The following is an 18,579-nucleotide window of genomic DNA, read 5'->3' as shown; positions in this document are numbered from 1 at the left end:
TGTGAGGAGATGAGATGAGTATATTTGTGAACTTCTAAATGGAGATTCTAATGTAACCGAACCGGTTAGCAACATTACTTATCAAGACACCACACATCATAGATATGTACGAAAGATTGGTGTGGCGGAAGTTAAAGAAGCCTTAAGAAAGATGAAAATAGGCAAGACACCAGGCCCAGATGAGATCCCAATAGAAGTGTAGAAGGCCTTAGGAGTATGTGGGGTATATTGGTTAACCAAATTATTTAACAATATTTTGATCTCAAGGAAAATGTCAGATGATTGGAGGAGAAGCATTGTAGTTCCAGTCTACAAAAATAGGGGTGATGCCTAGAGCTATAATAACTATAAAAGCATAAAACTGATGAGTCATACTATGAAACTTTGGGAGAAGGTCATTAAAGCCCGTTTGAGAAGAGAGACTCATATCTCGAAGAATCAATTTGGTTTCATACCGAGTAGGTCCACGACAGAAGCTATCTACCTATTGAGGAGGCTCATGGAAAGATGTAGGGCTAGTAAGAAGGATCTCCATATGGTCTTTATTGACATGGAGAAAGCTTATGATAGAGTTCCTAGAGATTTAATCCGACATGTTCTTGGGAAGAAAGGGGTGTCGAGTAAATATATAGATATAATTAAAAATATGTATGAGGGTGTGGTAACTAGTGTGAGATCTATGGGAGGCCAAGGCAAGGAATTCCCAATCACGGTTGTTACAGCAAGGATCAACCCTATGTCCTTATTTGTTTGCGCTTATCATAGATGAATTAGCCAAGAACATCCAAAACGAGGTACCATGGTGTATGCTCTTCGCCGATGATATCGTTTTGGTGGATGAGACAAAAGCAGGAATTAACGCTAAGCTAGAGTTGTGGAGATCAACCTTGGAAACAAGAGGCTTTATAATTAGTAGATCAAAGACAAAATGATGTGTAACTTTAGTCACACTATGATGGATGGTGACATGGTAAAAATTGAGAGAGAGATACCGCCAAGTGACTATTTCAGATATCTGGGGTCTATCATACACAAAGAAGGTGACATAGATGATGATGTTTCACAAAGAATAAAAGTGGGATGGATGAGTGGAGAGGTGCGACTGGAGTACTGTGTGACCGACGCATTCCTTTAAAGCTTAAAGGAAAGTTCTACAGGACTGTCATCCGACCAGCTATGATGTATGGGGTGGAATGTTGGGCAGTTAAGAAGAGCCATATAGCGAAGCTATGTGTGGCAGAGATGAAAATGTTAAGATGGATGTGCTGCAAAACTAGGAAGGATAAAGTGAGGAACGAACGTATTAGAGCTGATGTGGGAGTTGCCCCAATCAGCGATGAGCTCCATGAATGTCATCTGAGGTGGTTTGGCCATGAGCAATGGAGGCCTAGGGATGCCCCAGTAAGGAAGAGCGATCTGATTCCAATCGAAGGAGCTAAAAGTGCTAGGGGCAGGCCTAAAATGACCATAGGTGAGGTTGTGAAGAATGACATGCATAGTCTGGGTCTTATGCCAAGTATGACTTCAGATAGAGCCTATTGGAGGGCAAGGATCCACGTTGTCGACACCAGGTAGCTAAGCTTTTCCTGATTTATTGGCTATCTTCTTTCCTCTTACTTTCATTTTATCTCATTTCTTCATTCCTCCTGTCCTTGCCCTTTGTAAGGACCTCAATTTTCTACTTTGTTTTGTTTTGAAAGGATCCACGTAGCCGACCCCATTTAGTTGGGATAAGGCTGGGTTGTTGTTTGTTGTTGTTAATCCCAAACCCCTATTTTAATAATGAATCCCAACAATAAACCAACCCTTGTCGCCAAGGGACCCCGAATCGAACTGATCCCGCCCGCAATGGCCCGCATCCCGGAGGTCACAATACCCACAATGGGACTTCATTGTTTATGTTTTGAATAAGATGTACTTCCCCCTTGCTTTCACCAACTGGATTTTTACTGCATTTCCTCTCCTGCTTTTCCTTGCTTGTCAACAGAAGCCTAGCTGGATTCTTTGCCTCCTCTACTGGCATCCGCCAAGGCTGCCCCCATTCCCTTTACATCTTCACTTTAGCCCTTGAAGTCCTTTTGCACAGTATTCAACTATCACTCAACCAGTAGCTCATCTCCCCCCTCCCTAAATGCAAAGCTCTTAAACTCTCCCAACTTGCCTTTGCCGATGACCTCACATTATTCTCCAAGGCTGACCCCCTCTCCATTGATTCCTCTACAATATTTGAGGCAGTTTGAGTGTATGTCTGGACTTTGCATCAACCTCTTTAAATCCCTCCTCTTCCTATCTGGGGTTTTTGAAGAGGTAAAGTTTAGTCTTAAAGATTTAACTGGTTTCTCCCTTAGCTCCCTTCCGATCAAATATCTTGGCCTGCCTTTGATCTCCTCCTAGTTGACTGCCCATCATTGTAAATCCCTCCTCTTCTTATCTGGGGTTTCTGCAGAGGTAAAGGCTAGTCTTAAAGATTTAACTGGATTCTCATTTGACTCCTTTCCGGTCAAATATCTCCTCCTAGTTGACTTACCATCATTGTACCCTCATGCTTGACCTCATGAGTAAAAGACTGCAACTTTGGAATGGTAAGTTATTATCCTATGTGGGCCGGGCCGTCTTGAGTTGATCAGATCAGTCCTCCAATCCATCTACCTTTATTGGTCAGGCATCTTTGGTCGTCCACAGGCAGTTATTGTGAAGCTTGAATCTCTTATGTGCTCCTTTCCCTAGAAAGGATCTGAATGCTCAAGGTTTTTCCACCCCATCTCTTGGACTTCAGCTTGCCTCCCTAAAGAAGAGGGAGGTTTGGGCCTAAGGCACATCAAAGATGTTAACTCGGCCAACATTCATTTGGAAATCAGCTGCAAAGAAGAAAAATATTTGGATTTGATTGCATCTACTCCAGGCTTCTCTGTAATGACTCTATCTAGATGGTTCCCATCACCTAAGATGCTTCTTGGGTCTAGAGAAAGATACTGAAGCTCAGGTCTCTTGCCTTCAGATCTATCACTTCTTTGATTGATGATGGTGCTTCCACCAGACTTGGCTTCATTGGCACCCTCTTGGCATTCTCCTTCATTTGGTAGGTGATAGATCCATCTACAGCCTGGGTTCGACCAGACTTGCTATGGTCTCTGACATTATCATCGATGGTGATTGGGCTCCCCTAGCCATCTCCTCCATCCAATTGGGTCTCATTTGATCTTCCCTTCTTGGTATCCCTAGGAGGCCGGTTGGTAGCGGTGATATGGTTTCTTGGACTGCCTCTCCTTTGGATCTTTTCAGTTTGAAGTCGGTTTGGGATCTTGTAAAAACTCACAGCTCTCTTGTTACTTGGCGCAATTTGGTGTGGTTCAAATCTCATATTCCCCGTCATAGTTTCACGTTTTGGTGTGCTCTCTCTTACTGCCTTCCAACGCAGTCCTTTCTCATCTAAAGGCACATTGCAGTCCCCCCCCCTCCTGTATCCTTTGTTGGAATGCCTTTGAAGATGTAGATCACCTATTCTTCGACTGCCCCCTTCTCCTCCAAGATTTGGGCTGGCCTTCTTGCTTGTTGTTGGCCTTGCAAAAGCATTATGCCGTTTCAACGTGAGTGGATCTTTGTCGACATGACTTTTGGAGGTTCTTCCATTTGTGACAGAGTGGATAAGCTTGTGTTTGACGTGGCTATTCACCGCATTTAGTTTGAGTACAACCTTAGAAGATGGACTTCCAACTCTAGATCTTTTCAGCATATTTGGGACTCCATCACCTTTGATGTCAAAAGCAAACTTCCTACGGTGTCCTTTAGATGTGTTGACTCCCCCAAAACTGGCTAATTGTCGGCTCTTGGAACCTCCCGCACTCTTTCTAGTGCAAGATTGACATTGAATTTTGTTTTTCTTTGCGCCTTGTGCCTTGTATATTCTTTCCCCTTCGGGGCCCCTTTGTTCCTTCTTTCTTGGTAATGAATTATTATTCACCCCCAAAAAAATAGTCTCTCTTTAGGCAACTAAGTATCATGATTCCCAAAATACTAACACATAGAATATCCAACTTTGATATATGATTAAGAAAGTACAAAAAATATCCAACTTTTAATACAAGATTAAGAAAGTAAATTTAGTTACAAGACACAGAGAAAATAGACATGCATTGATTTTGTAAGTGAGAATCTCATACCTGAATAAACGTAGAAACTGAGAGAAGTGGTTTCTCCCCAATCTTCTGATGCCTAGCCTGCAATTCAAACAAAACCATGAGAAAGTTTCACCTAGCCTGGGCATGGCAACAAATAGATAAAAAAAGAAAATGCTTGGCAAATTCCACCAAAAAAATCCTGACTAGGATTGAACACGACCGCCCTGAGCTAGGGCTATTTGACCAGGCTTCAACCAGCCCAACTACAATACAATACATACATATAAATTTAAGCTAAAAGTACTATTCATGCCAACCTCAGATGGTCAACTGGCCAGGTAGGAAAACTCAGGCTGTGCGAATGTCTATCATAAGGCCAGCCAAACTACAATTTTGAGCACTAAAGGCTGGTAAAGACCAACCCAGGCCAGCCAAGCCTGCTGAAGCCTTGGGCTGCCTGAGCCAAATTTTAGAAGTCACAACAGACATCAAGTGATAAGTTTCGCGACACTGGATGGACTCCGGTCAATCTTCTTGGTTCTTCCAAAGTACTTGTAGATTCGTGCAAAAGTATGGAGCCATTGTTGATTCAATAATTCTGAATGTAACAATTTCCATCATGGGAGAAAAACTATTTTTTACACAAAGCAAATAAAAATTCTAACGCAATCCCGGGTATCGAAACTCTTAAATTTGGATCATTATGGGTCCACCAAAATAATGGGAAACTCAATTACAATGAACAGTGGCAAACTTATAAATATTCTGCAAATTTCAAACCCTTATTGGAAGAATCAGGGATGTAAATGTAAATAAAGTTTAAGGAGGAAGGACAAAACTGGAATTTCTGAAACGATAGAGGTAAAACAGAAACAAATTATGCAATTAAGGGTAATCTGGAATTTAGAAGTGATATGGGGATAAAATAAAACACAAGTTAGAAAAGGAGGGGCTGTTACTAAATTAAACAGTAGCATCCTTATTTTGTACTTTATGAGAATCTATGTCTTCTTCTTTATACGATAGCACTGAACCAGCGGTGAACCTCTGTCGATTCAGGTGAGAGTTCTCCCTCATGTGAACTCCTATCAAAACAAAATTTCAGGTTTATGATCCAAGCCACTGACCTCTGAATCCCAACCAACCATAACCCAAATCAAAAACCAGGCATGAAGTAAAAGTTCACTGAAATGAGACCTGACGAAATCTACAGGATCAGGTTTGAGTTCAGCCATTCAGGTAATGATCTCTCATCAGGAGGGTTTGATGGGGATAGAACTTTAGAGTTTTGGTCACCCTAGGGCAGTGAACTAAACCCCAAAATCTGAGGCCAAACTAATTGAATGCAAGAGAGATCAATCAATTTCAAAGGGGATGCACCTATTGCCCAGAACAGAGCAGGAGTAGGGTTTAATGAGAAGGGTTGCAACAGTACTATAAGAAGAGAAATAATAAAGATGATGACTCTGGGAATTGTGACTTTTGTCTATGAGATACAGCACACCGTTATTTATAATAATAAGAATGGAATACAAAGGCAGTAATGCCCCTAGGGCAACACAACATAAAATCCCTAGGACAATTCTACCCTTATATCCCATATTACAACACTCCCCCTAAAGTTGGAGCATGGATATCACACATGCCCAACTTGCATACAAGAGGACAAAACACCTTACTACTTAACCCCTTTGTGAAGATATCAGCCAACTGGTCACCAGACTTGACAAAGGGTATGCAAATCAGCCCCTGTTCGAGCTTCTCTTTGATGAAATGACGATCAATCTTCACATGTTTGGTACGGTCATGTTGAACAGGGTTATGAGCAATGCTAATGGCAGACTTGTGTCACAGTACAACAACATGGGCAATGAAGTAGGAAGAACTAAGTCTTTTAACAATCCCTGGAGCCACATCAATTCATAAATGTCATGGGATATTGCATGAAACTCAGCTTTAGCACTAGATCGAGCAACAATAGTCTGTTTCTTGATTTGCCAAGTGACCAAATTACCTCTAATAGGAGTGCAGTAGCTAGAAGTGAACCGGCGATCATCAGGAGAACTAGCCCAATCAGAGTCAGTAAAAGCCTCCACTCGCAGATGATCATGGGGAGAGAATAAGGCACCATTTGACAATGTTTTGTTTCTGTTGCTTCTGTGCCAATAATGTTCCCAGCACACAATTGGCACAGAAAAACCGTTTGATAAATCCGTTTTGTTTCAAGTGTTTTTTGATAACAAAAATCAAAATTTTTAACAATTTATGCCTAAAAAAACGTTTTTGACATAACAACTATTTGTTGTTATTACCACTTTGTGGTCCAAAATCCAAAAGTGTTACCCGTGTTTTAAAGGAAGACAGCCATTGAAGAAAGGTCTCCTCTCTCAACTCTCGCTCGACCTTCCCTTAAAGCTCTCTCAACTCTCAGCAAAACGCCATCACCACTGCCACCAGACCACAAAGTCTCAGCAGAGTGGGAGAAGAAAGCTGCTTTAGTATCTTCCAAGACAGACCTTACCGCTCTCTTATCCGACAAGCTTCTTCTCTGGGTATTCTCCAAGCTTCCTGATTCACAACGCAACCCTAATTCGCAAGCGATGGCTGAATCTCCAAGGCCGCCTAGTTCACTCTGTCAAGCTGCTCGACTAGGATGTCCTCATCTCAGGTCGACTTCTTTTACGTTTCCCCAACCTCACCGATGTTGATCTCGTTGCCGCCTGTATTGACTCTCCCAGGAGTTCTGGAATTTTGTTGACCCATAAATTCTTATCGGTTCACCTTGATTCTGATTTCTCGCCTTGTGAGTTTGTCCCTGAAAAGAATTTGCTGCCACCGGCTTCGATTGATAGAGGGCTACGAGTTATAGCACAGGGATGCCCTAATTTGCGGAAACTTGTTCTTAATGCTGCCACGGAGAGTGGATTGTCGAGTGTTGCGAAGGAGGTCTGCAAGACCATACGAACAAATGGCGATTGAGGTCTGCAAGACCATACGAACACGATCGAGATGGGAACAGACACTCCTCTGATTTCCCCTCTCTTAGTCACAGTATGTTCGATCCTAACTGCGTTGGAGAGATCATTAAGCGTCAAAACAATGCTTTCCTGTCTTTCCGTTTCTTTTAATGGGTCTCCTCTCAGCCTGGTTTCTCTCCTGACCCTCAATTCTGCTCTGTTCTCTTCGATACCCTCGTCGAAGCCAAAGCAGCAAAAGCTGCAAAATCATTTCTTCTAAGTTTCCCTAGATTTCAACCCCAACCACCATCTTTGGAATCCTTCATTCGATGTCTCTGCGATGATGGAGCAATCTACGATGCTCATGATGTGTTTTCGCGGCTCAAAATTTTCAACTTTGTGCCTTCTCTATCAGTTTGGTATTCAGCTTTTTTGGGTTCTCTACGTATTGGGAGAACTGATCTGGTTTGGGATTTGTATGCTAAGATGATGGAATCTGGCCTCGTGGGCGATGTTGACACTGTTGGGTATCTAATCCGAGCCTTTTGTAAGGATAAAAAGCTCTCCAAAGCTTATGAGCTTCTTCGGCAAGTGATTGAAGCTGGGCATACCCCTGATAATATTGCTTTCACCAAATTGATTTCTGGATTTTGCAGAGATGGGAATTACGTTAAGGTTTCAGAGCTTCTCCATTTAATGATAGCGAAGGATCGGCTTCCTGATATCTTCACTTATCAAGAAATCATTTATGGGCTCTGCAAGAACGGTATGGGGAATGAAGCTTTTCTTGATATCTTCACCTATCAAGAAATCATTTACACCTTTGACCCAATTCATTACTATTACAGTATTACATCTAATGTGAAGTGTTAATTCTCAGGTAACCTCTCTGACTTCTTTTCTCTGCTGGGCCTTTGAGTTGTAGCTTGAAGAAATCCACCCAAGGTATGGATTCTTTCCTTTTGATTTTAGTGTTATTCATTGTTCTCTGTTAATATTGATTCATATCTATGAAAGCCTATTAAACCCTGCGGCTGCTCTGTTTTTAGAGCTTGATTCCGTGGCCCAAAGATCATTAAGAAATCAAATATGATGCAAGTCCTTAGAATTAGGATTGAGAGGCTATACCAAACTCCATTACAAGCAACAACACCTATAGCTTCCATCAAAGTAATGAATCGAGTTGATCAAAAGTCCATTCCAAAGCAAAATAGCAAATGTGATTGGGTCCCATCAGTTCCTAGGAATTTGACCCAATCAATTTGACCATCGGCTATGTGGTTGGTTCCACAGCAATGTTTGAATGGCTTAGCTGAGGCAATAAGCGTTGTGGCAAAAATAGAGTTTTATTACTCTCATTTCTCTAAGAACATGGCTAGCATGGCAATGGCTCTTTTCACATTAGGTATGGCTGCAGGTAACTTGATAGTGAGTCTCATAGTGAAGATTGTGGATGGAATTATAAAGGGAGAAGGTAAGGAGAGTTGGCAATTTATTGCAAGGCAGCTTTGCTGTTGGAGGACCTTTCTCTTGTTTGTAGCTTGAAGGTGTTATTGGTGACTGTTGAAAAATCTGAGTTGGAAATGGAACCAACCACATAGCAAATGTGATTGGGTCCCATCAGCAAAACCCCTCTGTGGAGTGAAATGCTTAAATTGCATACTAGTTATACAGAAGCACAGCTTATGTAATGTTCTTCTTCTTCTTCTTCTCTTTCTCATTGCACCAAAACTGTGTATGTGTGTTTTCATAGTATAATGTATTTATATCCTTCTCAATTGAGTATTATCATTGAAGCATGGTTTGTGGCATGGTCTCATGGTTACTTGTAAATTTCAAACTTTACTTGTTGGGTCTTTAGCTCAAATTGGTAAAGCACTTGGAACATGAGGATGTGTCAAGCATGTTCCAAGGGGATGGTGGTTCGAATCCACCATGACCATTTTTATTCAACTGTTCATAGAAGACAATCATGAGCATCATACAATGTCTGCTTCTCTGTGTTTTTTTTTCTTTTCTTTTTTTGTTGATAGTTTGAATGAATTTTGTTGCTTCTCTGGTTTTGAAGATGCAAAAATGAATGAGACATTTCCTATTTATATTCTTTAAAACTTTTGTATGTCTAATCGATCCATAAACTTTTGTAATTTATAGTATTAATGGCATTTTTGTAATTTATAGTAACCTATTATTGCATTTCTGTCTTTTTCTTTTAATATACATTTTATTTAGATTTTTAATAAATTTTAATGTCCTAACATCATTGACTTTATATGTTTTATATTAATAATGGCAATTTTGTAATTTATATTAATCAATACAAAACTGTTACAGAAACAGGTTTTATCAAACACCTTTCAGTATTAATAGTGTTCTGGATACGTTTCTGGAACAGGTTTATCAAACACCTTTCAGGAAGCCAGTAACGTTATTCTGGTAACAGTAACACCAAAATACGTTTTTTATTAGAAATGGCACAGAAACACTAGTAACGTTGTCAAACGGTGCCTAAATTTCCTTTGCCTGGAGCAACCTTTAAATATTGAAGGATACGTAACACAACATCCCAATGAGAAGTATAGAGGTCCTGCATGTACTGACTCACCATGCTGACTGCAAATGCAATCTCTGGCCAAGTATGGGAAAGGTATATCAACTTCCCAACCACCTCTGATATTTTTCTTTGTCCACAGGGTTACCTGTTTTATTAGAGAGACAAGCATTAGCTTCATGAGGAGTCACCTGGTGAAGCAAGAAACAGACTGTCTTTGCTCGATCTAGTGCTGAAGCTGAGTTTCATGCAATGTCCCATGACATTTGTGAATTGATGTGGCTCCAAGGTCACCTTTTGTAGAACGGGCAACCTCAATTCTAAGAAAATATCGTTAATGGGTCAAGATCCTTTATTTCAAACTCCTTCCCAAGATGTAGTTTCAATCTTGCAACTTCTTCAGTATCACTGCCTATGACAACTATATCGTCCACATAAACAATGAGAATAGCAATCTTAGTTCCAGATTTCTTGATGAAGAGAGTGTGATCTGCATTACTCTGGGTGTAACCAAATTTAACCATAGCACTATAAAATCTACCGAACCAAGCTCTGGAAGACTGTTTTAAACCATACAGAGCACGTTTGAGCTTGTACACCTTCCCATGAGTTTCCTGAGTAGCAAATCCAGGAGGGATATCCAAATAGAGTTTAACTCCCCATGAAGGAAAGTATTCTTCACATCATCTAACTGTTGCAGCTCCTAACCAAGATTGACTGCACATGACAAGATCACCCGTATCGTGTTCATCTTTGCAACAAGAGCAAAGGTTTCTTGATAGTCAAGACCATAGGTTTGGGTAAAGCCCCGTCAACCAATCTGGCTTTGTATATATCCACAATACCATCTGCATTCTGTTTGACAGCAAACACCCATTTGCAACTGACTGTTTTCTTCTGGGGGAGGAAGAACTACTAAGTCCCAGGTGCCATTGTTCTCAGGGGCGTGCATCTCCTCCATCATAGCTACCTTCCATTTGGGATCTTGAAGAGCCTCTTGCCAGATTTTAGGAAGGAAAACAGAGGATAGAGAAGTAACAAGGGCACGATATAAAGGTGAGAGAAACTCATATGACACAACCTGAGAAAGAGGATGTTGCGTACAAGAATCTAACCCTTTTACAAACAGCAATGGGCAAATCTAAAGATGGATCTGAAATAATGGGAGATGATGAAGGAGAAGAACTATTACCTGGAGGTGATGGATCCAACATAGGAGGAGCCTGTGGATCTGGTGCAGCTGCAGTAGTGTCTATGTGCATCCCACGATGAGGACATTGACGAGTGTATGTCTGAATAATAGGTGGAATAATAGCAGGTTGAGTCTCCTTTTGAATAGGAAGGGAAGACTCCCCTGGAACCAAAGACATGGGAAGAGAAGACACAGGCATATCAGCACTAACCAGATCACCCCCTTGACAAGATGCCACATCATAATAAGGGACACCTTCATTAAAAACAACATCCATGGTCACATACATACAACAGGAAGGTGGATGATAGCAGCGGTAGCCCTATTGTGTAGGAGAGTACCCATTACCCGACAAAAATGCATTTTAAACTTCGTGGCTCCAACTTAATTACTAGGGTGTTGATGGTTCCAGGCATATCAAACACACCCAAAATATTTGGGTGGTATAATAAAGGAGGTGGAATCTTAAGGACTTGAATAGGAGAGCAAAACTGGAGAACACGGGTAACCATTCGGTTGATTAAGTAGGCAGCTGTCATAGGAGAGCAAAACTGGAGACCACAGGTAACCATTCGGTTGATTAAGTAGGCAGCTGTCATAACAGACTCACTTCAAAAATGGGATGGGACATTCATTTAAAATAGGAGGGCACGAGCAACCTCCAATAGGTGGCTGTTCTTGCTTTCAGCCACCCCATTCTAAGCAGGTGTGTCTACGTAGCTGGTTTGGTGGAGGATGCCTTGAGAAGTTAGATATGACTGAAATGTCTCATCAAAATATTATCTACCATTATCACTATGGAGAATTTTTATTTGAGCATTATATTGGGTACGAACAAAAGAATGAAAGGATTTAAAACATTGGAAAAACTCATTTTTATGATGCATCAAATAAAGCCAAGTGCAACGAGAATCACAATCAATAAAAGAAAGAAACAAACCATTTATAGCCAGAAAGAGAAGGGCAGGGCCCCACACATTCGAATGAATTAACATAAAAGGTGCACATAGTTTGAGAACTCGTGAGATCTCGATTTTCTGGGAGGTCGAGATTAGATGGAACACAGTACTAAAACTCGCGAAATTTCGGTCGAGATATCGAATATTTCGAGTATCTCGACTTGTCCGAAACGAAACGCAAGTCCGATATGAAAAAATGCAATATTTCGGAAATTTCGATGAAATTTCGATCATCTCGTTTCGGAAATCTCGGTAATTTCGGTCATCTCGTTTCGAAAATTTCGGAAATCTCGGTCATTTTTGGCATTTTACACCCACAGAAAAATACCATATTTCGACCGAGATTTCGACGAAATTTCGGTATCTCGGAAATTTCGATCGGACCGAAACATCAAAACGAAACGAGATTTAGTACCATGGATGGAATACGAGTTGAAAAAGTGCAACAACTTGAGCGAGATCTCGACCCAAACTCCTTTATATGAGTGCCAGATCTCGAGATCTCGGTGGGAAATCTTGGTATACAAACACCTATCTATGCAAACCTTAGTATACTGTATACAGACACTTATTTATGCCAGATATCATTTAAGTAAATGTTCATTTACTTAAGATATTATTCATAAATAAGCAAATACCCCCTATTTGAATCCAATAAAAATTGTTAAAAAAACAAATTCTAAAAGGAAAAAAATCAACCCCCCAGTTCAAGAACAAAAACTGGATTTTCGACGGTAGATGCAATTTTCAACTTTCTAATGATGGGGTTTTCTCAAATCTAAAAATTCCATAAATCTTAATATGGTAAAACATTGCTAAAAACCAAAAATGCGGAAAAATATTCATTGTTTTGTTGTCCAAAAAATATTTTCAATCAGAGCGATTTTGACAACATTCGCGCACACCAAATGAAGTTTGACCAGTACATAACTCCTTCAATATAAATCAGTGTGCGCGAATGCGGTTGCTCTGAATGAAATTATTTTTTTGGACATCAAAATAAATGAATATTTTACCGCACTTTTGGTTTTTAGCAATGTTTTACTATATTAAGATTTATGGGATTTTTAGATTTGAGAAAAACCCCAGCATTGGAAAGTTGAAAATTGCATCTGCCACCGAAAATCCAATTTTTGTTCTTGAACTGGGGGATTAACTTTTTTTCCTTTTGGAATTTGATTTTTTAACTATTTTTATTGGATTCAAATAGGAGGTATATGGTTATTTAAGAATAATATCTTAAGTAAATGATATTGGGCATAAATAAGTGTCTGTCCTGATCTCCCACTAAGTGAAACTCCTATTTGGACTTTGTTTTGCAAAATCTTATAATGTCATTGTATTTAAATGGCCTAAAATAGGCTGAGTACCAAGTTTCAGACCCAAACTAGGTCTAAAACCCACTGAAACCAAGTTTCGAGTTGAAAAAAAAAAATGCACCAACTCGACCGAGATCTCGGTTTTTTCCTAGGGTCGAGTTCCGAGTTTTAGTACCTTGAAGGTGCATTCCTTCGAGAATTCAAACTAGAGTACAAAGAACGAGTGTGCTTGGCTAAAACGCAAGCATCACAAAAAATATTCTTAAGATTACAACCACAAAATAACTTGGGAAATGTTTTAAGTAAATTGCCCACAGGAGGGTGTCCTAAACTACGATGCCAAAAGTTATAACTCAGATGGAACAGCAGAATCAACAGCAGTGAGATGAGCGTGGTGAAGAGAAGAAGGGGCAGCATCAAGCAAATAGAGACCACCATCAGCTTTACCAGATCCAATCGTTTCCCCCATTACCAGATCTTGAAAAAGACAGTGAGAGGGGAAAAAAAGTCACCTTACAATTAAGATCAAATGTGAGACGACTAATAAAGAGAAGATTGGTAGTAAAATTAGGAACATGTAAAACAGAATTTAATGACAAGGTGGGAGCGCATACGATGGACCCCTTCCTAGAAATAGAGGAAAGGGAATCGTTAGCAATGTGAACTTTATCCTTACCAGAACAAGGGGAATATGTAGAGAAGAAATTTGCCTTACCAGTCATGTGGTCGGAAGCACCGGAGTCAAAGATCCAAGAATTGGAAAGGAAAGAGGTACAAAGACCAGCAAAAGATATACCTGGAGTAGTAGAGTCCGAAGGTACCAAGGTGGAAGTAGAAGTAGAAGCAGAAGCAGAGATGGAACTGGCAGAGCCGGTGGTGGAGTCCAACTAGGCAACCAAATGGCGCAGGAGCTTGGTAAGCTCATCCGGAGGAGGTGCAGCACCTATAGGGACATCAGGTACAATGGTCTCAATATGAAGTGCAGCAGGTTTCCCATGTCCACGGCCCCTATTAGAAGTAGTAGTAGGGCGCTCATGAAGCTTCCAACAGAATTCCATTGTGTGTCTCGCTTTCCCACAATAATCACACTTAATGGTTTCCTTGTCAGAAGTCCGAACGATCACCAGGACAAGAAGAAGCACTTTTGGGTTGCATAGGAGGACTAGACAGAAGAGTCGATCTGTCCTGGTAAGGTGGCAGCATAGCATTGCGACGACTATTTTCAAGTTGAATTAGAGAATAAGCTTGTTCCAAAGTTGGGAAGGGATCCTTGCTAAGAACCTGGGCATGCAGCTGATCATACTCTACATTAAGCCCAGCAAGAAAATCATGCACCCTAAATTTATCTTCTCTTTTCTTGAACTTGATCACATCTTCAGGTGTAGAGGCCTAGAAAGTGTCATAAAAGTCTAACTCTTGCCACAGGCTACGCAACTAAGAGTAATATTGAGAAAGCTTGAGTTCCTTCTCCTTGATCTCATGAAGTTTCTTTCGTAATTCGTAGACTTGGGCATCATTCCCAACCTGAGAATAAGTCTCTTGAGCAACCTTCCAAATTTTTGCAGCAGTGTCGAGCAAAAGATAACCACGAGCAAGTTGTGGTGTCATGCAGAAAAGCAAATAAAACATCACTAGGGAGTTGGAAGAACTCCACTTATCCTGTTCAGGACCTACAGTGAGGGGTTTCTCTTTCGTGCCAGTGAGATAACCCACAAACCCGTAAGAGTCGATGTTGAGATAACATAATCTAGACCACATCAAATAATTGCTACCACCCAACCGAACAACGCACATAGGGAAAGCCGCCATGAGAGCCACGGACTTGCCCATCCAAAATAGATGTAGCAGTTGAAGAATCCAACATCGTAGCAAAAAGCAGGAAAAAAATTTAGATCATCAACAAATCCAAAAAATCCTTCAGGAAACAAAGACCACAGCCTTTTAGTTCATGGAGAAGGGCTGGGGACCAACAAAAAAGAGGGTAAAGCCCTCGGCGATGTGAGAAAACACCACCGAGGGGTGGCAGAGAAAGGGAGTCACGGCTCCCTACCTCTCGATGACGCTAGAATGGAAACCGAGAGAGAGGAGTCGCAAGGGAGGAGGCAGCGGTGATGAGATGGAGGGCCGACAGTGGTGGTAGGTGGTGGCAGTGCTAGGGAAGGAGAAAGAGGAAGGGGATAGAGAGCTGCGGCGGCGGCGGTAATCCCTAGGTCTATTTTTCCTGCTCTGATACCATGATGACTTTGGGAATTGTGATTTGTGTCTATAAGACACAGCACACCGTTATTTATAGGAATACAAAGACAGTAATGACCCTAGGGCAACACAACACAAAATCCCTATGACAATTCTACCCTTATATCCCATATTACAACAAAAGAAAATAGGGGAAACAGTAATTCAGACCTGTGGAGACTGATCAGATTTGAATTAATGAAGAAGAAGAAGAAGAAGAGAAAGCCATACAACTAGCACCCAAGTCACAGAAACAGTACGTAAGAATTCCAAAATTATTCAACCCTGAAATCTGATGTATAGTTTATAAGTATAGAAATAAACTCTCCAATGATAAAATTGAATCAAACAAGAATTCCTAAACTGAAACAAACTCTTCTATTGACTCCTACCTCCTACGGTAACTAACAACAGGAATGATAAATGTAAATCGACAAAAATAACCCCTATATGCCCTTATTGGACCAAGTGTGTGTAACTACATCAAATTCATTTTCATCAGTTTGTCCTCAGAGTGATATGACTTCTCAATTACACCAATTATGTTGACCCCACATAAAACACATGAAAAGATAGAAAAGGAAATCACATAACGGAATAAAAAGTAAATCGTACCTGGAACAAGAGCATTGCAATTGCAAAGATAACCTTCGCAACCTCTGTCAAAAAGTTAACACTAATAGGGCTAAATTTAAAACTCCCATCAACCTTAGACATAAAAACCAAAATGGGCTGCACCAAAACGAAAAAGGAGCATGTTAGAGACGAATCTTGTATGTGTTCCTAAGAATAAGAAAAGGAATTTGTCCATTTTTCGAGGTCTCAAAAGGGTGTGGAAACACATAAGAAAAGAACTCTTGAATGGAAATGTAAAAGAGATGTAACTCCCCATATTGAATAAGTAATAAGAATGAGAGGTGTTAAGCATTTTATCATCCTGGCGTCGAGCTATTTTTCTGCAGGACCTCCCCTACAGTATCGTCACTGCAGTAGAGTTTAACCACCAAGTTCGGGATGGATTGGTGTGGTTCCTCTACGCCTAGGACACCAGAATATCGAACCATGAACGAAGAAAGGCATGAGAGAAAAGAATATTGGCTAGTGATTGTGAGGCCCCAATTCTTGACTGGAGGGGACACCAAAGGCCTCTGCCCTTCCATCCCTTGGATAGATAGAGAGGGAGGGCAAAGCTTTTGGTTTTTTCATGTTATGTTGTCAAAGAGTTGAACAATGAAAATAGATGGCGAGTGCCTGATTGAAAATAACATACAACCCATTGAGTTGCAGAATTAGACAAATGAATGCATCAAGCATGAGTCAACTTGTATGCTTAAAACTACAGTTTCTTCCAAACAAATGGCCAAAATGAATGGAACTTATTTTCATCATCCTACATTATCTGTGCACCACAATTGGATCATCAATGAGACAAAATTATACAATGTCAATCACCTGTAGCCCAACTAAGGTGCAATCTCCAACAACCAAAAGAACATTGAGGGCTCGGTACTTTGATGATATCTTGCTTCTGTGCTGATCATATGCCCTAGATACAGTTTTGGTATTTGGAGACACCAATTTAGAATGGCAGACACTGCATTCTATCATGCCATTCATTGTTGCATTACTCCTCAAAATGCCACCAAGTACAGAAATATATCTACAATATATTGCTTAGATGGCAGATTGAAGCAGCAAGAACATCAGGAAGGTCCCTCAAGCCATCTGATAAAAGGAACATCGTAGAAATGTTAAAGCTGTCTCAAAGAAGTAAACCACCAAAGGAAAAGCACAGTTAAGCAGCTCAACCACCCATAAATATTATCTTAAAATTTATTGAAAAACCATTGAAGATGTAATAATATGCAAACAACAAACGAGAACTAACAAAAGTACGGATCCGACAAAAAGGAACTACCTTTTGCGGATATGTTCATGGACGCTAACAGTAGTAGATCCCAAGGAACCACGGATTCTGAGACTGAAGTACTGAATTCTCTCTACTGTAATTCAGAATTTATTTTTTTTAATTGTAACAGAAATATGGTCCAAACTACGAAACTATCTAAAAGACTTGAAAGTCTTGAGCTTCAATTTTTGGATGACTTGCATTGACGTATTGGTATTCATTTATACAGGAGAGTGGAGAGTTTAAACTCCATCAGTATAGCTATACGGTTCCTTAATTTAAGGTAACCATTTTACAAATTTTGAAACTTCCGTAGAGTGAGTTTAGGGATAATGAGAATCAGTTGTGGACCTAGTCTTTGGCATATCTTGAATGACTAGATCGTCCTCATCTGCTATTGCGTTAATACTATCACCAAACATCAAAGAACTTAATACCAAACTCGGGCCAAGCAGTGGCAAAGCAACACAAAAATTCCCCTCTACAATTTACTATCGCAGGATATTCAACCAGACCCCGTCAACAACAATAAACAAACTCTGCTCTCTAAGAGCTGAAACAATCAGAACCTCCACGTGATTTTTCTACCGTCACATAATCAAAGCGAAAAAAAATGCGAGAATACACACATACAAACAACCGAGATCCTGCCACTTCGAATGCAAAATTGAAATATCTCGATCGATTCACACAACAATGACACCTAAAAAATTGCAACAAACCCACGTACAATGTGACTACCAGGCGAACATTGTCAAAGCCCAAATCAAACACCAGAACGCAAGAATTCATCATTGAAGCCAAACTCAAGTACCTGGAGCGCTAGATTTCGACAATCACCAATTAGATTCTATGAATTGCTGAAACGAAACAGGATCGATCTGGACCGGAACTGAGTTCGCTGAAGAGACAGTACGAGTTTCAGGATCTAATAAGAGATCTCTCTTATGGGCGAGAAGATGGAGCTGCGGAAGACGCACAGACACGATTATGCGAAGAATATGCCGACTGAAAAGCTTGCCATGGAAAATTTATAGCGGAGACGTCTCTCTCTCCATATATATAGATTTTGCTCTGAATTTACAAGAAGGTGCAGGTGGGTCGTATTTCTCCTTCCTCTGTGTTAAAAGTTAAAACATAAACCCCCAAGGCAAAAAAAAGGTGGACGGAAATAGAAATTATTCCGAATATACCCTTGATAGTTTGTTTACTTGCGTATTACAAGGGCTGGGCCATGGGGACCCTTCAGTTGTAGCCAAACGCACCCTCAACCCCCAACACGAATTTGATTAAAGCATGTCGCTTTTTTGTTTTTTTGTTTTTTTTGTTGTTCGGTAGA

At 40.5% G+C, this 18,579-nt stretch overlaps 1 protein-coding gene across 1 annotated transcript in view; it reads right to left on the bottom strand.

The window, feature by feature from the left end:
• Positions 1-17,031, bottom strand: part of LOC122671979 (CMP-sialic acid transporter 2-like) — a 75,506-nt gene extending 58,475 nt beyond the window's left edge. Inside the window, exons 1-3 of the mRNA XM_043869480.1 lie at positions 16,784-17,031; positions 15,947-16,063; positions 4,161-4,217 (exon numbers count right to left, since the gene is read on the bottom strand). Of these exons, the coding sequence (XP_043725415.1) occupies positions 4,161-4,217; positions 15,947-16,063; positions 16,784-16,948 (339 nt within the window). The 5' untranslated portion in view covers positions 16,949-17,031. The remainder of the gene's footprint in view (positions 1-4,160; positions 4,218-15,946; positions 16,064-16,783) is intronic.
• Positions 17,032-18,579: the final 1,548 nt, after the last annotated feature.

The sequence above is a fragment of the Telopea speciosissima genome, chromosome 8, assembly GCF_018873765.1.
Source record: "Telopea speciosissima isolate NSW1024214 ecotype Mountain lineage chromosome 8, Tspe_v1, whole genome shotgun sequence".
Classification (NCBI taxonomy): domain Eukaryota; kingdom Viridiplantae; phylum Streptophyta; class Magnoliopsida; order Proteales; family Proteaceae; genus Telopea; species Telopea speciosissima.
This window is presented reverse-complemented; position numbering and strand designations above follow the sequence as displayed.